At 43.2% G+C, this 20,667-nt stretch overlaps 1 protein-coding gene across 3 annotated transcripts in view; it reads left to right on the top strand.

Annotated features, from left to right (window-relative positions):
* Positions 1-20,667, top strand: part of LOC126248573 (ATP-dependent helicase brm) — a 456,856-nt gene that overhangs the window by 184,525 nt on the left and 251,664 nt on the right. For all 3 annotated transcript variants that reach the window (XM_049949677.1, XM_049949678.1, XM_049949676.1), the window contains 3 exons: positions 9,857-10,319; positions 16,205-16,343; positions 16,423-16,584. In XM_049949677.1, the coding sequence (XP_049805634.1) occupies positions 9,857-10,319; positions 16,205-16,343; positions 16,423-16,584 (764 nt within the window). The remainder of the gene's footprint in view (positions 1-9,856; positions 10,320-16,204; positions 16,344-16,422; positions 16,585-20,667) is intronic.

Genomic DNA, 20,667 nt, shown 5'->3' with positions numbered 1-20,667 from the left:
CATATCATATTGAATTGTAGTAACTCTTTTGGATAGTTGTCAAACTGTACCTTTAACACCGGAATTTCCATTGAATATCCAAATCACTGAGACATGAACATGCAATAACAACAAAAATTCTGGAACAGGTGAACTACTCCAATCATGTGAACTTATTTTATGGGACGAATGTGTATTTCATTGTACACTCAAAGAATTGAGAGGAAACGAACTGTTCTTTATTGTCCAGTGATTTTCAACAGACTCTGCCAGTTATATTTCATTCAACAGCCACTGATGAGCATAATGTATGCCTCAAACTTCAGTTTTATGGCAATACATACAGAAATAGTCTTTGAAGATCTGTGTGAGTGTACAGTTACAACATGATTCATCATTTGAATGTTTCAGAAAACACTTTTTGGAAATTGGGAATGGGGAAGTGGCAGTAGATGAATCCATACAATGTATCATATTGCCAGCAAACTTCTGTAAAATCGCAGCAACCACAGATAAGTTGGTTCACAAAGTTTTCTGAACTATCACTCAGCATTACAAAAATCATCAGTATCTTAGTGCACATACTATAATAGTGGCAGAAAACAACAAGTTCAGTGTATCAGTTCCAGCATTCAGAATGAAATACAGTTGAAGTGATAATGTATCAGTCCATTGATACTGTAATCACTGAAGTTTAAGTTATCAGTTATCGGACTGAATACTGGAATTCACTTTATTTGCCAGGCCTGCTGCTGCATGTTTTAACATTGAAATCGTTATGCTTATCATTCTTCTCCAAAACATAAATCCATTATGACATTGCAGTAGTACCAGGATTTCATTGAAAAAGGTGATGAACATTATCATTGAAGCTACAGTAATAAATGGAAAATTTACATGAGAAGATGTAATGTTGCTAGCATGCCAGTGATCTCCACAGATATGCCATTCAAATTCAAAGTTTACAGTGCGATTCACATTTGTAATGCCCATCAACAAATCACAGGGACAGTCACTGCTAGTTTGTGGACTAAATTTGGCAACTCCGTGCTTTTTGCAGACACAGCTGTGTAGTCACCTTCTGATTTACTTGTGTTCACTCCAGGTGGAGAAACAAAAAAATATTGTGTACCCTGAAACCTCCCTCCCCCCCTTCCCCGTCCTCTTTTGTCCTACCATGAAAATAAGGAATGGGGATATCCTTCCTCCCCCTCCCCCCGCCCTCTTTTGTCCTACCATGAAAACAAGGAATGGGGATATCCTTTGGAGCAGCGGCAACTAGGACACAAGGGTCCTGGAGTGAAAGTTACTATGTGCTGACAATGAAATTTACTTCATTGAGAAAATCCTACTTTCACACTTGAACAATGCTCACAGTTATTAAGAAAACAACATAAATAGGCATTAGCCACATTACATAATAACACATTCCAGTTTTCAGTTTAATTCAACTAGACTTGACCAATCAGGGTTCTTAAGTTACAACCAGCACAAGCTGCGTTTAAAACAAATGACACAGGCTGACAATAATCCAGATTCTACCGGCCTTTCATTATTCGCCTTTGAATTCACAGTTTGAATCAGCACTAACCATACATAACACCAATGAATTTTTTTAAATCAACTTCACAGCTCTAGCTGCCGCCAAACTAAGCAGGTTAACAATTTTCATGAGCAATGACAGGTGCTTGGGAGTTTCAGTTCAAAGCCCTAATGAAGCTAATCATCTCAGAGGACATTCTAAAACATAGGCCTCGATCAGCACAGCACATGGAAACAGTACTTATATTAACCAGTGCCTTTAGCGCTGATGACAGGCTGTTGCATGTAAGTCCAGCCAGTCACAAGAAATGATATGGACACTAGCTGCTTGATACTTAATCAGAGATAAGGTTATGGCCTGTCAGTGAATAATCCCCCAAATCCTGCAACATAACAAGGGGAACATTTAAAAAGTATTCAATGATAACAGTTTAAACATAGAGGTGAGATTGAGGGCTAGACATAAACCATTTTACTGCCACAAATCACTCTTAAAACAATGCATATGGCAGTACTGCCAGAACATGTTAAAGATGGCCATAAGAATAATAACAGCCAGTCACATATCAACCAATAGCTCATATGCAAAATGTCCTGTGCTAAAATATTTCACCAGCCTATGTCAGTCCCAGATGTTTAACTTGAAAAATATCAGAAATAACAACCACTGGACTACCGCTACAGCCACACAACAGTCAGTCTCATGGACCTTTAGCCACTGTGTATTTTAGATGTTTTTAAGCTCATAATAAGTTTAAGTACATAGGAAATGGCTACTGCATTCAAAACAGTCTTAACCCAGATGTACAATGGCCATCAATTTTAGTCACAATACTTTACATCCCCCCCAGTGGTTAATGTTTCTTTCGTGATTTCATATGTGGCACCAATGGGGCCCCAAGCTATTGCAGCCCATTCTTCCTTCCCGGGCTGCATTTCCTTCCCCACACCTCTCCTTCCCTCCCCATCCTCGCTCCTTCCCCACTGCCCCCTCGTTCCCCTCTCTCTGTGTTCTTACTTACGTCAACCTTGCTATCCACCTGATTTTCTGTATTCTTCCTTTTTGGCATTTTTGGTCCCCTTGTGGGGTTTGACCTCCACTTCTAAATTTTCTGTTCATAGTGTTAGCCATTTGAGGAAGAACTCGTCCCCTAGTGTCTATGGTGTGGCTTCCTCTCCCCCCCATCCTTCCCCACCATAGCCGCCCTCCACCCTGCTAGGTCACCAACATGAGTAGCCAGTCCGTTTGGCTGAGCCCCCTGACAACACAGGGATCACATTTCTGAGCCCATGTATGCCTGACAGTGGTTGCTTGTCACTCTGGAGCACTGGAACTCCTGGCAGTGGTCACTGTTCCAGACGGCTCTTGCTATGGCTGGGTGTACCCATGGGGAGAGCCTCTGATAGGAGTGGGCAGTATTAGGGCGGATGCTTTGCTATGAAAAGTATCAAGCTTCACAAATCTGGCTGTTGTTTCACAACTGTCTCTTCAAGTGGCAGCAGATCATTGAATGCTGCTTTTTATGACCTTGCGACCTTTTCGTTCCTGGCTACACCCTTGGAGGAGGGCCAGGTTTGCTGGCTTGGGGTGAAACACCTTCCTCGCACCTGGTTTGTACAAGGACAGACGGGGACACGTTCACCACCACAAAGCCGTCATTTTTTGTGGAAAATATCAAAGATGGATTTGGCAAAGTGGAGTCTCTCAGTAAGATGGGGTTGAGTTTCCTGTTGATCAAAACTTCTTCTGCCACCCAGTCTGCAGTTCTTCATGCTTGTGACCATCTTGGTGACATCCTATTGCCCATTACATCTCACCAGTCTTTGAATACGGCATGTGAGGGAGATACCCTCCCAGAGAAGGTCGAGGTTGTGTGTTATCAGTGTGACATGAAGCCTTATGTCCCACCACTCATGAGTTGCTTTTGGTGCTTGCATTTTGGGCATATGTCTTCCCACTGTATGGCGGATCCTCTATGTGGTGACTCTAGACACTCACTACATGACGGTAGACCCTGTGTTCCACCACCCGTATGTGTTAATTGTCATAATGGTCACTCTCCATGCTCACCATATTGCCCAGCTTATAAGAGAAAAGGATGGTACAAGAGTATAAGTACTCATCAGAAATTTTACCAACTTCAACCTGTGTCAATCATGTTTACTTTTGCCTCTGTTCTATCCCTTCCCCCTCCTCTCTCTCCCTTACCCCAGTCCCATCACCCTCCCCTCTCTCTGTCCCCTGTTGTTCCCAGCAGCTGGGTGCTGCTCCCTCTCCTCCGGTGCTGCTCCCTCTCCTCCGGTGCTGCTCCCTCTCCTCCGGTGCTGCTCCCTCTCCTCCGCTGAAGGAGTGCCCCCCTTCTTTGGCACCTGTTGGTGATGGGTCTCCCTCCCAAGGCCCTACCCCCCTGGCGTCTCTCAGGCCGGAGGTCTACTGCCACATCTTGCCCATGGGACACACAGTCTGTGCCTCCCAAGGTTGCCTGCTTTCTTTCGGTTCGGGATCTTGCAGAAGCCTGCTCTCCCTCTGTGTCCTGCCCTCCTCAACCTGTGAAAGAGAAGACAAAGAAACACAAGTCCCAGGACAAAGCCTGTGTGGTGCCTCCAGAGGTGCCATCTCCCCCCTTGCAACCAGAGTCTAACCTCTTATTCATGGATGTCATCCCATCCTTGTTGGTGACAGATGGTGGCCCTGTGGCATGATTGCCTCCAGCCCGTTCACCACCTGTTTTGATACCCAGTCCATGCTTATTCAATGGAACTGTAATGGATACCGCTGTAACCTCCAAGAGTTGCAATCCCTTATTGCCTTTCACTCTTCAGCTTGTGTCATTCTCCATGAATCTCATTTTACTGATGCTCACTCACCAACCCTTCGTGGGTTCTGTGCTTTCTGTTGGAACTGGGTCGGCCCTTTGAGGTCTTCTAGTAGCATCTGCACATTGGTCTGTATGTATATTGTTAGTACATGGATCCCACTGTGTATCCCATTGGAAGCAGTTGCTGTCCGGGTCCACTTGGACTCTGCAGTCATGGTTTGAAATCTCTATCTCCCTCGTAAAAGGCCACCTACATCTGCTGCCCTAGCTGCCCTCCTTCAGAAACTGCCCTCTCCACTTCTCCTTGTTGGGGGTTTTAATGCCCATCACTATTTGTGGTACAATGCTTTTTCATCTATTCAGAGGCTCCTCATTGACCAGTTTGTTGTGGACTACAACCTGTGACTTCTTAATGATGTTTCACTACTCATTTTAGTGCTGTATATGGCACTTTCTCTGCCATTGATTTTTCACTCTCTTCCTCTCCCCCTTCTTCCTTTCTTACACTGGTCACCACACAATGACCTCTGTGATAGCGACTGCTTCCCTTTGATTCTCTTATTTCCTTCCCACCTTTTGATGACTACATTACCTCTCTTGGCTTTCCACAGTGCTGATTTGCCTCTATATACTGCCCAGGTCATTTTTCGACCTTCTCTGTCAGGTTGCATTGATGAAGTCGTCCGTGATCCATCCGATAAGGTAAATCTACACTGTCGGCATTGCCGTTCCCCACTTCACATGCCCCGTTCGCCATTGGCCAGTTCTGTTGTGGAGCACAGCCATTGCCGCCATTATCCATAATCGTCATCATGCCTCACAACATCTTAAGTGGGACCTGTCCTCCTCAGGTCTTAGCACCTTTAAATGTCTTCGCACCAAATCCTGTTACTTAATCAAACAGAGCAAGGCCCATCCAGGATGCCTTTGTACAGATCCATCAGTTCTTATGGAACACCTCGCAGCCCATTTTGCGACAACTTCTGTGTCAGCCTTGTATCCAGCTGCCTTTCTCCTCTGGAAACAGCAGGTTGAAGCTTCCCACATATATTTTACCTCTTGTCAGACGGAATCCTACAATGATCCTTTTACTGAATGGGAGCTTCTTCTGGCCCTCTCTTGTTCCCATGTTTCAACACCTCAGTCCTCCACAACAATATCTCCTCTAGGTGTTTAACCATACTTGCCTCCAAAACATTTTCCCCTCTCAATGGAGAGACAGTATTGTGGTTCCTGTCCCTAAGCCTGGCAAGGATCTGTCATCCCTTGATAGTTACATGCCAGTCAGCCTGACCAGTGTCTATTGTAAGTTACTAGAACAAATGGTGGCTCAGCTCAATTGGATCCTTGATTCTCAAGACCTTTTATTACATTACCATTGTGGCTTTCAGGAGGGACGGTCTCTGATCAATTATATGTGACAAACCACAGTTCGGCAGACCTTTTCTCAGTGCTACCATCTTGTCACAGTTCTCTTCAATCTTCGTAAGGCCTAGGACACAGCTTGGCGCCATCACATCCCCCTCACGGTGCAGGAGTGGGTTCTTCGGTGTCCCCTTCTGATTTTTATTCACCAGTTCCTGTCCCACCAGTTGTTCAGAGTCAAAAGCTGGCCCTGTTTTCAGCTCTCCACAGACCCAGGAGAATGTCATTCCACAGGACTCCTTATTAAGTATCTTTCTTTTTGTCATCACTGTTAATGGAATTGTCACCTCTGCCAGACCATTGGTCATCCATGCTCTAAATGTGGATGATTTCTGTATTTGGGCTAGGTCCCACTCAGTGGCCTCTGTGGAAGGACAGGGTGCCATCCAACACACTTGCACGTGGTCATACTCACACATTTTTCAATTCTCTCCCCTTAAGCTGACAAGGGTGCATTTTTGTCACCGTACTACAGTCCATCATGTCCTGGAGCTCTACCTCGACACTCAACGCCTGACCATGGTCCCCCAGTTCCATTTCGTGGGTCTTCTTTTTGACAACAAGCTTACTTGGTTGTCCCTTGTCTGACGTCTGAATGTTGGCTGTTTTTGTAAACCCATTGTTTCGTTATCTGAAGGTTGGCTACTTTCGTAAACTCATTGTTTCGTTATCTGAAGGTTGGCTACTGTCGTAAACTCATTGTTTCATTATCTGAAGGTTGGCTACTTTCGTAAACTCAATGCTCCTCACTTCCTTGCCCACACCTCTTGGGGCCCAGATTTTACATCCCTTCTCTGCCTATCCCAGGCATTATTTCTGTGTTGTCTGGACTATGTTTATTAAGGTTATGGATCAGCTGCCCCTTCCACGGTGCTCCTCTTGCACCCAGCTCACCATCATGGTATCCGCTGAGTCACCGGTGCCTTTTGCACAAGCCCTCGTGATAGTCCTGTGGTTGATGCTGGGATTCCTCCTCTTTTCATTCGGTGGTCCCAGCTCCTGGATTTGTGTGCCATCACTATCCACTCTTCCCCTTCTGACCCCTCCTATTCTATTCTTTTTGTGAGTTCAGCCACCGCCCACCTGCTGCCCACCCTCGGGTAGGTTTACTGGTTGGGCTCTGCCTTACTTCTCTCTACCATGACTTCCATTTTCCCTCTGTGTCCTCTCCCCACATTCTCACCTGACCACTCTCCCTTGGTTAGTTCCTCAGCCCCAGATTCGGATGGATTTCTTCCGGGGACCGAAAGCCTCCATAGCTCTAATGGTGTTCCGTTGTTTGTCCCGAACGTTCTTACGGAGGTTTCAGGATGCCATTGTTTTTTACACCATTGGCTCTAAATCTACTGATCATGTGGGATATGCCTTCATGTTGTATCATGATAATGGTATGGTATGGTATAGTGTGAGTACCAGTTCGGGTCAGTGGTGGTCCTGCTGCTCTACCATGTGTGGCCTTTCTGGGGCACCCCACTGTACCTGTTTCCACTCATCCCTCTCCTATTCTTTCCTTTGTCTGCTGCTCTGACGTCCCTTTCCCTCTCTGTTTGTGCAATAATCCCTTCCCCTTGACTGGACTGGACTGTGCTGTTTGTGTTGTTCCTCCCTTGATTTCTGCCATCTTTGATCATGGGACCATTGACCTCGCTGTTTGGTCATCCCCCCCCCCCCCCCCCCCCTCGCCCCATCGAGCAACCAACCAACAATGCTTTACATCTGCACGCTAAGAAACAACTCTGGAGCAACCCCAAGACAGCCACATTTCTAGCCAAACCCACACAAGATTCCGCACAACCTGAGTCTTTCAGCGCATGACAGCATGAGTTTTGTGTAAAATAGCTGACAAATTCTCCAGGAACGATACTTGATGTTGATGTTACCGTGTGTGTGTGTGTGTGTGTGTGTGTGTGTGTGTGTGTGTGTGTGTGTGTGTGTGTGTGTAGTAGTAGTAGTAGTAGTAGTAGTAGTAGTAGTTTCAGCTCCGCACTCCCAAACCTTTGGGACACCGGCCACAGTGGCTTGTTTCGTCCTGGCTCTCGATGTTGGTTAATTCACTTGTACCCTCCATGAGTCCACAGCCTGGTTTCGCTGTGGCATGTCACGTGTCGTGTACTGACTCGTCTGCTGGTCGCTGTGCTTCTTCCTCTCACTTCTCCTTAAAACTCTGCCCTCGTGACCTCGCACTCTGTCCTGTCGCGCTGCAACTATCACTGATGCGAGTCGATAGCCAAAGAACTCAGTGGCATGCATCATACCCAAAAGCACTTCAATAAACACAGCTTAAACACAACACTTTCTTTGAGTGGCATTGCAGCACATGCTGGGTACTTGATAGTTACAAATAAGTTCTAATATTTCAAGGCACTACTTGTAGTTTCTTGACAGTGTTCAGAGTCCATGAATAAGCTTCGTTTGCAAAATATGATAGTTGTTAAGAAACATTGAACTTATTGCTAGAGTCTCAAGAAAATTAAAGAGGATTTTTATCTTAAGTAAGGTGCCCCTGCCATGAAAGTGACCGCTAAGCTTAATTTGCATCTCGAGAAAAAAATTTCTGATGAAAATAGGCAATGGAAATTGTATAAACAAAACATTAAAGGTAAACCTGTGATTGATAGGCGCTTTCCATCACAGCTGAATGCAAGGAAAAGGCTTCAATTATTCAACTAGCACAAAACCTGGACAACTGACAAATGAAACGTGTGACATGTTCTGATGAACGTACCTTCACACTATTCGGTATATATACATGTACATCTGTACTCCACAAGCCACCTTACAGTGTGTGGCTGAATGTATTTTGTGTTCCACATTTTACTGTTCCAGTTGTAAATGGAACTCATATGGATTTGATATTCAAAAATGGAAACCTCAGGTTGGAGAGAAATGCTTTTTGTATTCACAGTTGCATAATCTCGCTCCACTTTCTTTTTAAAGACAAGCTTTTTGTTTGTATACCTGTGAGCAAGATGTCTTTAGTGACTAATGTTGCAGCGTACATTTTTGACAATAGAAAGAAAACATCAGTGGACATATTTACATTCTGAGAGGAAGTGTACAAATTGGTCCTTTTTCCAAATGTGGAGCTTGATGTACAATTTATAGCAGTCGTGTTATATGTATCACAACTTTTTATTAACTAGTTTGGTCACAGAGTTCAGTAGTTAATTAATATATGAAATTTTTAACTCCTTCTTTTATCCATATTGTATCTTCAGTTTTGCCAGGTTATACAACCCTATTAATCACTCACTTCAGTCAGTACCCTTGTTTGTTGTAATTTGCTTTTCTGGTGTGGAAGTACAGGATACTGAATGTTAATTTCCCATTGCATTTTGGAATTAATCCAGTCTGTCATTTGTTAGCATGTACTTTGCACTATATTCGTGCCTAGAGTTATTATAGAGGGATCTTTGCATGGCTAAAAATTGTTTACTCTGTTGTATAACAAAAACTTTGCCTTGATAGTAACAGTGCTTCATGTAATGATTTCCAGTTATAGAATTTTTAAAATTGTTTCAGTAAAGCCTTTTTGAAGGATTTCAAGTGGATTTGACTTTCATGTGAATAAATAAAAAAGAATCTTACCTTTCATATTAAAGCACTGAAAAATACTATTTTTATTCACAGTTACCTAAGGACAAACTTTGTAGTGTATAGGAGTTAACAAGAAATTTCTAATGAGTCATATTAATTAAATATTTTGCCTTTTTTGTGGTCCCCTTTTGTGTTACTATATAATTTGTCATAAACAGGAACAAAACTATGATACAGTTTTAGTTAATGATTCGAAAGAAGAGAAATCTTATTTATAAAACAGTTATTCAGATAAAACAAGGTGCAAACAATTCTATGCAAAATAAGGTTTTTGAAACGAAAAAGAATTGAACCAGAACTTTTAAAAGAAAAGGTGCACGTCTAGATGAGTGTGAGTAAGGCAGTGTAAGAGAGAAAAGTTCTGGGTGCATTGATTAAATGTGAGGTAATTCTGGTTTCTTTTCATTTTTCCTTCCTTCCTTCCTTTTGCACTGATGTTAATAAATTCTACCATCTGTGTACTGTTTAAACAAAAAAGTTTTTTATGTTTCTAGGAGTATCTTTATGTCCTCCTCCATCTCCATCACCAATGCCGGCACAAATGGCACCCCCAACATGTCCATCAGCGTCTCAACAGAAGCCATTAATGCCCCCACGCTTGGGCACACCTGCACCTCAGGCCCCACCACCACAAACTCAGCGACCTCAGATGGCACCACAGCAGCCTCCACATAATCATCAGCAAGCAGCAGTGACAGCAGTGCCACCACCACCACCTCCACTGCAGCAACAGCAAATGCAGCAACAACAGCAACAACCACCACCACAACAGCAACAGCCGCCGCAGCAGCAGCAACAGCAGCAGCCACAGCAGCAACAGCAGCAGCAACAACAACCACAGCAGCAGCAACAGCAACATTGTGGCCCTGGAGGTCAGCAGAAGCAAAACAGGGTCACATCGGTACCACGACCAGTGGGCATTGATCCACTCCTTGTCCTTTCTGAGCGCGAGAACAGGTAAGGAACAATATTTTTGTAAGCTGCTGCACTGAAAGTGTAAAAGTGGAATTAATTTAGCCAGTAATTTGTCTTGTATGTTGTGGACAGCAAAGGTGTATTTCAAGAAATTACAAATTGTTCATTATATTTTTGTGTGGGCTTGATAGTGAAGTATTGAATTGCTGCACATGAGGTTCCTGATTTTGATGGTGGAATGAGCGATGTATATCCCTAAATCATCAGATGGTATCAAAATTTTGAAAATTAAACTGAGATCCATTCTTGAGATCTGTGTTGAATCTAAATTTCAGGTATATTTTGTCTTCACATTTGAGTATGTGCAGGGATTCCAAGGGCACAGGATACATTTGTTATTTTGTAAAAGTGATGAACAGAAGATGGAAGAGAGAGGAGCCCTGAAATTAGTAACTAATTTAGTTTTTACCTCTCTGGAAATGCAAGAGAGCTGCAAGTAATTAGGAAGTTGCATTTTTACATCATAGTCCACTGGAGCGTCCAAATCTTAGGAATGGTACTCAGAGTTATCCAGTTGGTAGTGGAGTCATTATTCTCATCCATAACAACACACAACTTTCTCTTGTTTATGTCATAACTGTCTCTAATTGACAAGGTACTATGTACATTATGTGATCAAAAGTATCTGGACACCGGACTGAAAATGACTTACAGGTTCGTGGCGCCCTCCATCGGTAATGCTGGAATTCAGTATGGTGTTGGCCCACCCTTAGCCTTGATGACAGCTTCCACTCTTGCAGGCATATGTTCAATCAGGTGCTGAAAGGTTTCCTGGGAAATGCCAGCCAATTCTTCATGGAGTGCTGCACTGAGGAGAGGTATCAATGTTGGTCAGCGAGGCTTGGCACGAAGTCGGCGTTCTAAAACATCCCAAAAGTGTTCTATAGCAGGCTGTTCCAGCTCTTCGGCTCCGTTGTGAGCCGCAGAGCGCTCCCTGCTCCAGGGAGCCATGTCGCTCACTGTGACCATTCAAGTGGGCTGGCACGTGGCACGGCTGGCTGAGGCAGGTGGCAAGGCAAGCGTTTTGATGTGCCAGCTACGTCTTACAAGATCGACAACCTCATACTCTTAGCTGCTAAGACGTGGTGACATGCTACACCAGGAAATACGATGTTCAGGAAATAAATAAGAAACAACTGTTTTACAAGAAATTACATACTAAATTTATTTGGCCTCTGCAGCTTGATATTTTCTTTTCATTACAAGATTGGAAATATCAGGCATCAAAGTGTTCACAGCGTTAATGCAGAGATTGTCCTTCATTGTTGCATCCTGAAGAAACAATTGTTCCTTAGTTTTTACTCTTTTCATTGCTGAGAAAAGCTGCTCACAACAATACATAGATCCAAACATGCACATGATCTGAGCGGCATTGTTGTGAAGCTTGGGAAATGTTTTCTGCTGTAATGAATGATACCATCGTGACAAATCCAACATGTTGTAGTACCTCTCTTTCGACAAAGTTGAATTTTGCAAATCAGTAATCTCCAATTGAAATGACGATGACAAGTCATCGGGGGACACTGGAAAAGGAGTGCTGAACACCTTAAGTTCCATTTCCAAACTAGTGTGGGCTCGGAATCGTGTTCCAAACAACGTGATGAGCTGCTTTAACTTTGCTTGTTAATCGCTGAAAGTAGTACCTTCAGCTAGTTTTAAAGAAGCAAGATGATTGAAGAACGTTAAATGTCCATTACTCATCTGCCTCTCAAATAAACGTAACTTTTCCACGAATGCTTTGATCTGGTCATGCATGTCAATGATTAGCTGCCCTTTGCCGTGCAATGACAGATTTAAATTATTCAGATGCATAGTTATGTCAGCTAGGAATGCCAGGTGTGATATCCATTTTATATCTTTCAGACAACGCATTTCTTCCCCCTTCATTTTGATAAAAATTGATATTTCCTCATGAATGGCAAAGAAAACATCAAGAACTTTTCCCCGACTCAGCCAACGAACTGTAATGTGGTAAGGTATATCCCCATACTCCGCTTCCATATCTTTCAGGAATCCTTTGAATTGGCGATGATTCATACCGTGACACCACAAAAAATTCACACACTTCACGACATCTTTCATTACGCCACCTAGCTCTACTGTTTCAGCACACAGTGCCTCTTGGTGAATAAAACAATGAAGAGTCAAAATGTCTTTTCCGAATTTGTCCCTGAGTTCATTTTTCAAAAGAGAAGCAAAACCTTGGTGACGCCCGATCATTTGCGGTGCACTGTCTGTCGCTACAGAATGGACTTTATCCCACGGCAAATTCATATTGTCCACTGATTCACAAACAGCTTCAAAAATGTCATGTCCTGTTGCGGTGTAATCGAGTGGTACCACATCCAAGAGTTATTCAGTTACTTGCAGCTCCATGTTGACACCATGCACAAAGACTGCAAGCTGAGCACAGTCCGATATGTTGGTGCTTTCGTCAAGCGCTAGCGAAAATGCAAAAAATCTCTCAGCCTTTTTCCTGAGCTGTGTCTCTAAATCTGCTGCCATGTCCAGGATTCGACGAGACATTGTTTGCTTCGACAGGAAAACCCCTTCAATTACCTGCACCTCCCTTGGAAACAAACATTCTGCAACTGCTACCATGCACAATTTTACGAGTGGTCCCACCGAAAACGGCTTGCCACTCGTCGCAATGATGTGAGCGACCCTGTAGCTTGCTCGAATTGCAGATTCAGTAGTGTTTTCTCCGCTCTCATTCACCTGAAAATTATAAGTGCATTACAGAACACGAACTATGTTGCATGTTTTGATACCCTCCATATTACGAAACCGTTTTTAAACTTATGTCTCCTGGTATGTTCTCTGCGTGCACCGCCTTCTACCTGATGCCATTGTATATTGTACCTCTTCGCAGAATTAAATACTTTTTGACATACAAAACACTGCAGACGTCCACCCCTCTCAATGAATAGAAAGGTATCCTCCAATAGAGGTACAGGGCTCCTGTGGCTAGTCATAGCTGTCATTGAACACGGATTATTGCATCAGTTGCGGCTGCATGTGGCCAGGGGGCAGTGAGTTCGCTTTCCCCCTCCACGCAGGCTCCGAGCTGCCACAGTGAGCGCTCCGGAGTGCTCCAGCTCCCTGGAGCTCGGTTGGAACAGCCTGTTCTATAGGATTCAGGTCAGGACTCTGTGCAGGCCAGTCCATTACAAGGCTGTTATTGTCGTGTAACCACTCTGCCACAGGCCATTCATTATGAACAGGTGCTCGATCATGTTGAAAGATGCTATCACCCTCCCCGAATTGCTCTTCAACAGTGGGAAGCAAGAAGGTCTTAAAACATCAATGTAAGCCTGTGCTGTGATACTGCTATGCAAAACAACAAGTGGTGCAAGCCCCCTCCATGAAAAACACGACCACACCATAACATCACCGCCTCTGAATTTTACTGTTGGAACTACACAAGCTGGCAGATGATGTTCACCAGGCATTCGCCATACTCACACACTGACATCGGATCACCACATTGTGTACCATGATTCGACACTGCACACAACGTTTTTCCACTGTTCAATTGTCCAGTGTTTATGCTCCTTACAACAAGCGATGCATCATTTGGTATTTACTGGCGTGATGTGTGACTTATGAACAGCTGCTCAACCGTGAAATCCAAGTTTTCTCACCTCCCGCCTAATTGTCATAGTACTTGCAGTGGATCCTGATGCAGTTTGGAATTCCTGAGTGATGGTCTGGATAGATGTCTACCTATTACACATTACGACCCTCTTCAACTGTCAGCGGTCTCTGTCTGTCAACAGATGAGGTTGGCCTATACGCCTTTGTGCTTTGCATGTCCCTTCATGTTTCCACTTCACTATCACATCAAAACAGTGGACCTAGGGATGTTTAGGAGTGTGAAAATCTCGCGTACAGATGTATGACATAAGTGACACCAAATCACCTGACCACATTCGAAGTCCATGAGTCCCGCGGAGTGCACCATTCTGCTCTCTCATGATGTTTAATGACTACTGAGGTTGCTGATATGGAGTATCTGGCAGTAGGTGTCTGGATACTTTTGATCACGTAGTGTGTTATTGTGGTCAGGATTGAGATTAGAGGGAGCTAAGAGGAAGTGCTGTGTGACTCAGTGTGGAAATTGGTGGCTCCAGTATGGAATTAGAAGCAGGTGTAATTCAAAATTGTGAAGAGAACTAAAATCTGTTGAGATTCTACCAGAATGGAGAAAAGCTAGGTGAAGTGAAAGCATGGAAGTATAACAGAGAAGGTGCAGAATGGGAGCAGTGGCTCTGACAAGTAAATGTTAAGGAGTTTGCCCAGAATGAGTATTTTATTATATGAATTATTGATTTTCAGTATGTTTGGCTAACTGATGGTGCAGCATTTCAAGTGGTGGTTGTGAGAGAGGCGAGTGTAGACAATGTAAATTATTGTGTCATGTAAGAACTGAAGTGGAGGCTCATTATTTACATCTCCATTAGCTTTTTCTGTTATTACGGTTGGGACTTATGACAGTAAACCTGAAACACAAAAATTTGTTTATGCTCTCAGATATAACTGGAACGGTTCTTTCAATTATGTGATACTCTCGTATGTAATGTGCTACAGCTAGTGTTGATGAGGTGTTTCAGCATATGGAAATAAAAAGTCATAACTTGCATGCATTGAAAATCTCAGTCCAGTGTATGAACATTGAAAGTTTTCCACCTAGTTGGAGAAACTTTTCAGGGTACATGAGAACATTTTTTGGTGAATTATATGGCCCTTGTCGTGTGAGTGGTAGCACATATGGTTACCCGGAATAATTCTTTTGGCAATTACAATGTAGTGGAACTGGTGGTTCTTGTGGTGAAAAGTGTTAAAAAAAATTAAAAGTTGAACAAAATATCTAGTGCACCATGACAATGTGAAATCTCATATGGTAAGAATACCAGAGCAAGTCCACTCAGTATACACTAGTAGATTACATTAAAGCAACTATCCTCGTTGTGTTTCCTTCCAGTAAACAACCACATTTTACACATTTAGACAGAAGTCACAAATAAATGACAATAAGTGTTAGTCGACCTTGATATTGTAGCACCTGGGAGTGAGGGCACTTTGATCAGCTTATTGTGGGTTTTTATCATGATATTTTGTGAGGATATGCTGAACCACTTGATAATATAAGCACAGCTGACTTAAAACCATTCACAATGAAATGAGTTTTCCTTAGTCACTACCATACTTGTTTACTGTAAGATCACAGCATGTTTCCAATAGTGGCAATGCAAGGTCAAGTGCAATAATAATAATAATAATAATAATAATAATAATAATAATAAAAACTTTAATTTGTTCACTTGCACTTGTTGCTATGTATTTATCAGATTGATTCAAAATGAATGTTTATATTTTGTGTACTTGTTGATATCTTTACATGTGTCCATTCCTGCAGCTTGCTGTCTCATTGGCAATAAAGAGGCCAGTTGAAAAACACTGTTAATAAGTAAACTGCTCTAAAACAGTCTGTAAATTTGGGGAACTCCTTACTGCAGAAGACAGAAGGAGGACACGAGTAAATCTTGTTGTCGGTATTAATATCTTAATTTTTTCGAAGAAAAATTGGTGATGCAGAGGATGTTTGATGAAAGAACAGGTCCAATAAATGAGATGAAATGTTCTACCAAAGAAAGTAATAAACTACTACTCTTTTTTTTTGAATATTTTGTGGATATTAGTTATGTGCTACGAGCTTGTTTGACATGACCGCCGGCTCTGCAATAATGCTATGTGGTTGAATAATATATGATCTAAACATGAATTATATTGTAGTTTTGATACACTATTTCATTCAGTAGCTTGTGTGTAAGCTGCTATTAATTTTTTCCTTCTCTATTTCTCAGGGTAGCAAATCAAATATACATGCGTATACAACAGCTCATCAACTTGCCACAAGATTTGCCAGAGGAAATTAAAATAAAGGCAGAAATTGAGTTGCGTGCATTACGAGTTTTAAATTTTCAGAGACAATTGAGAAGTGAGGTATGGAATTTATTTCACAGTATGCCAAGACAAATTTATTTTAATTTGAGATTATGGCAAATACAATTTTCTTGTACAGATACTTGCTGCCACTAGAAGGGACACTACTCTTGAGACTGCACAGATAATGAAGATGTACAAACGTACCAAAAGACAAGGTTTGCGGGAGGCACGAGCAACAGAGAAACTGGAAAAACAACAAAAATTGGAAGCAGAGCGGAAGCGAAGGCAGAAACATCAGGTATGTTTCTTGAAATTTGTTGGGTAACACTGATGGTATTATTTAATTGGGATGTTAAGCTCTGTGTTAGCCATGAAAATTTATTTTACAATGAGAATTTTTTAGTATTTCTTTTGGAATACTGTCTGCAGATGGACATTGATACAAAGTTAGTTATGTAGACCTGTGTAAACTTTTTGTTATAGAAAAATGCTAACACAATATGAAAGGAAACTGCAGCTTTTGTATATTCATTGCCCTAACAATCCTTGTGATATCTACCAGTTGTCTTTCTCCTACCCTCCAGTGAAACAGTTTCTCTGTTTTATTTTCAGCTGTCTCCCTTATTTCTTCATTTCTATCTTTTTCTTTTTTTCTTCCATTGCCATTTCCATTGCTTATTATTGTCTTAATGCAAGACATAAATAACAGTGCGGCTACAATTAATCAAAGTTTATTCATCCAAATATAAAGGAACAACAAACATAGAAGCTGATAGAAGTAAACACTAAAAACATATCTGAGAGAGTGTGCATGCTGTACTGCCCTTATGTAGAGGAGGGCTTTGGTAGATGGTACGGTGGCTGCCATGCCACGTGCAGAAGTCCTGTGACCCACTGCAGGCATCGTCTCGTGGCCGGGCTGTTTAGATGCAGTTGGCATATGATTTGAAATGTAGTGTGCCAGTAGCCTGGTGCTGTGGCATGTATCCACGTATTCCGTACTGGGTTACAGCATCCCTCCCCCATGGGGAAAGGTCAATCCTCTGATGCAGACATCTGGATGACTGGCAAAACACCCACAGCCTCTGTGGTGGGTGGCACAGACGTTGATAGCGGTATTGGAAATAGATTCCGGGCTGAAATGGGTGAGTAGGGGCACAGGTGGCATGTCCGTGAACACATGCAGGGTCCGCACCCATGAACTATAACAGAGACGACTGGCCACGAGAGCACTGGTAGCATCTCAATGTCCGGGATCCTGTTGTGGTGGAACAGCACTGACGGCGAAAGCACCAGCCACTGGGCCACAGGCAGCCCAGATGCTGGCGGTGAAAGACCCGACGGTGCCTACCCAGCCTGTGGCAGAATTGCTGATGGCAGCAATGTGGCGCGGGAAAGGTCGGCAGCATGTCCTGGGAGGATGAGGGACAGACCCTGGAGGAGAGGCAGGAGGAGGTGGCACCCACAAGGAGGGCGAGTCCACCACTGCAGCAGGGATGCCCCGCAAGACCTGGACAGGTGCTGAGGGAGGAGGCAAAGGCGGTGGTGGTCAACCTGTGGGCCTCACCACAGTGCGAGAATGCAGTTGATTGTCATGGTGTGCCACAAGCCCTTACCGGTGCGCACCATACAAAGGTGGTGGCCGAAGCAGCTGTGGGTTGTTGCTAGAATCCTCATTGGTTGCCAGAATCCACAGAGCCAGGAGCAGACCATGACGAGTCTGATGCTAATGGTTGTTGGTAGGGAAGCATGAACAGGTGCAGAAGGGAGTGTGTCTGTCAATAATGGAGCATCGCTGCATGATTTCGATTCCCCACCAGTGTAAACCTGTAGGAAATCAAGAAGTGTGTCAAAGTGTCATCCATGGAAGAGCCTACAACAGACTTCTTCATTTGAATCTGGAATGTGCAGATGAAATGGTCTGCCTCATCATTAGACTGGGATTGGAAAGGTGGAGCAGTCATGTGATGAATGCCTACAAGGGCACAGAAATCAGGGAAGGCCTGAGACACAAACTGCGGTCCGTTATCTGTCACAAGTGTATAAAGCCATCCTCCAATAGAAAAAAATATGGAGATGGTTGCGGCTGACATCAAAGGACAGTGGATGACATATGGAAATTAAGAGAAAGCATTAACAACAAACATCCAGTAAGAACTGGGGAAGAACGCATCAACATGGACTTGTTCTCATGGACACTGTGGTTCAGGCCATGGAGAGAGCATCACCAGCAGCTCCGCATGTTGAATAGCACACAGAGATCAGGCTGCCACGAAATATACAATGTTGCCGTCAATGCCAGACAAAAACACGTGCCAACAGGTCAACAACTTGGTATGGGAGACCTACCAATGATCCTGATGTGCAGTGGCCAGGATCACCACCTTGAGCAATAGCCCATCCGTAGCTAAGATAACACCATCAAATACTGAAAGGTGATGATAGAGGGCAAAATAGTTGCACAGAGGATCATAAGCCCTGCGCAGATGTCTGTCCAGTCAATCATACTGAATGAGATGAACAACTGGATGCAAAACCAGATCGATAGTGACAGCAGCTGCAGTCTGGGAGACTGTACGTTGCAGGTCAACATCTAAGTGATAATAAATGAGTTCATCCTGGTTAAAAGCAGGATCTTGCTCCATCGGAAGTTAGAACATCACATAAGCATTATTGTGTTGTGCAGTAGGCTGAAAACGTATTTCATAGTTGTAGTGCTGGATGTGATGGGCCTCTTTGTCAGGCAACATAGCAGAACAATCAAATAACAACATCAAGATATGTGGTCAATAATGATGTAGGACTTGCTCTCATACAAGGAGTTCAGCGTTTTTGACATGTATGCTATTGGACATTTGGAACCGTCCTCATATCGGTGTGGGAGGTGTCTGTAGCCAAAACCAGGTGATGGCTAGGATGGAAATTAGCCCAACAAGGATCAGAGTGTGATTTAGATTTTACAAGCTTGGATGAATGCTCACAAGCCGGCATCCACTAAGAGGGAACATTTCCAGAATAAGATTTTCGCTCTGCAGCAGAGTGAGCGCTGATATGAAACTTCCTGGCAGATTAAAACTGTGTGCCAGACCGTGACTCAAACTCGGGACCTTTGCCTATCGTGGGCAAGTGCAAGGTCCCGAGTTCGAGTCTCGGTCTGGCACACAGTTTTAATCTGCCAGGAAGTTTCAAGAGGGAACATTGTTGTGGAACAACTTGTGAAGGGGATGGACCATCATGGATGCACCTGGAAAGAATTTGTGATAGTATGTAGTGTTACCTAAAAATGCTTGGTCTTTTGACATTTGTAGGACAAGGCAGAGCTGTGATGCCAGCAACATCATGGCATAAAGGCTTAACACCATCCCGAGAAACCTGAAACCCCAAATACACAATGGACGACTGGAAAAAGTGTAACTTAGCCAAGTTTCATTTCAACACTGTGGTTTGTAAGAACGTGAAAAAAGTGCATAAATTACATAAATGCTCTTCCATGGATGCATCTGTAATGCCAATGTCATCAGCATTGTTGATGCACTCCAGAATGGACATCATCAGTTGTTCCAAAAAACACAGAGAAATCACCGATCAGAAGTCGCTGATATTGGCACAACCTAAAGGGTGTGTTAATCATAAAGAGACATTTAGAATCCTTATCCAATGTAACCTGTAAATAGGCTTCAGATAAATCAAATTTTGGAGAAAAACTGGCCCTCAGTGAGCTTAACCCATAATCTGTCCTAACGGGGCAAAGGGTAGATGTCAATGATAAATTGGACATTAATAGAAACTTTAAAGTAAGTGCAGAGGTGAAGCTGAGACCAGGTGGCTTTTTTAAGAGTCACTAGGGGCATAGACTACTCACTTGGTGTAATTGACTGTATGATCCCCAGTGGCATCAACCTGTCCAATTCTGATTTCATTTGGTCCTGCAAAGCCACAGGAACAGAGCACACACAGAAAAAGACTGGGCACACAATAGGTTTCAGAATAATGTGAGCTGCAAAATTACTGACACAACCTAACCCATCCAAAAAAGAGTCAAGAACTCAGAACACAGAGAATCTAACTGTGGATGAGGGTCCTGGTTTGAAACAAGGTGCACTATATCTGAATTGGAAAAAACCACAACCATTGAAATCATCCAGACTGAACAAATTGTTGGTGCCAGTATCATCCACTACTAAGGAAGTCAAGGAATGAACCACAGATTTATACACAGTGGGAGTTGTAAATTGTCCCAAAATTGGAATATGCTGCTTATTGTAACCCACCAAACACTGAGTAACTGGAGACAAAGCCACAATCCCAAATCCACATAAGTTTGTAAATTCTATAAAGTCACAGCTCCACCTATGTCCACTTGTAGTCTGAGCACTTGCAC

Source organism: Schistocerca nitens, chromosome 3 (genome assembly GCF_023898315.1).
Source record: "Schistocerca nitens isolate TAMUIC-IGC-003100 chromosome 3, iqSchNite1.1, whole genome shotgun sequence".
NCBI lineage: Eukaryota > Metazoa > Arthropoda > Insecta > Orthoptera > Acrididae > Schistocerca > Schistocerca nitens.
The sequence above is the reverse complement of the archived record's forward strand: the minus strand, read 5'-3'. Positions and strand labels throughout refer to the sequence as shown.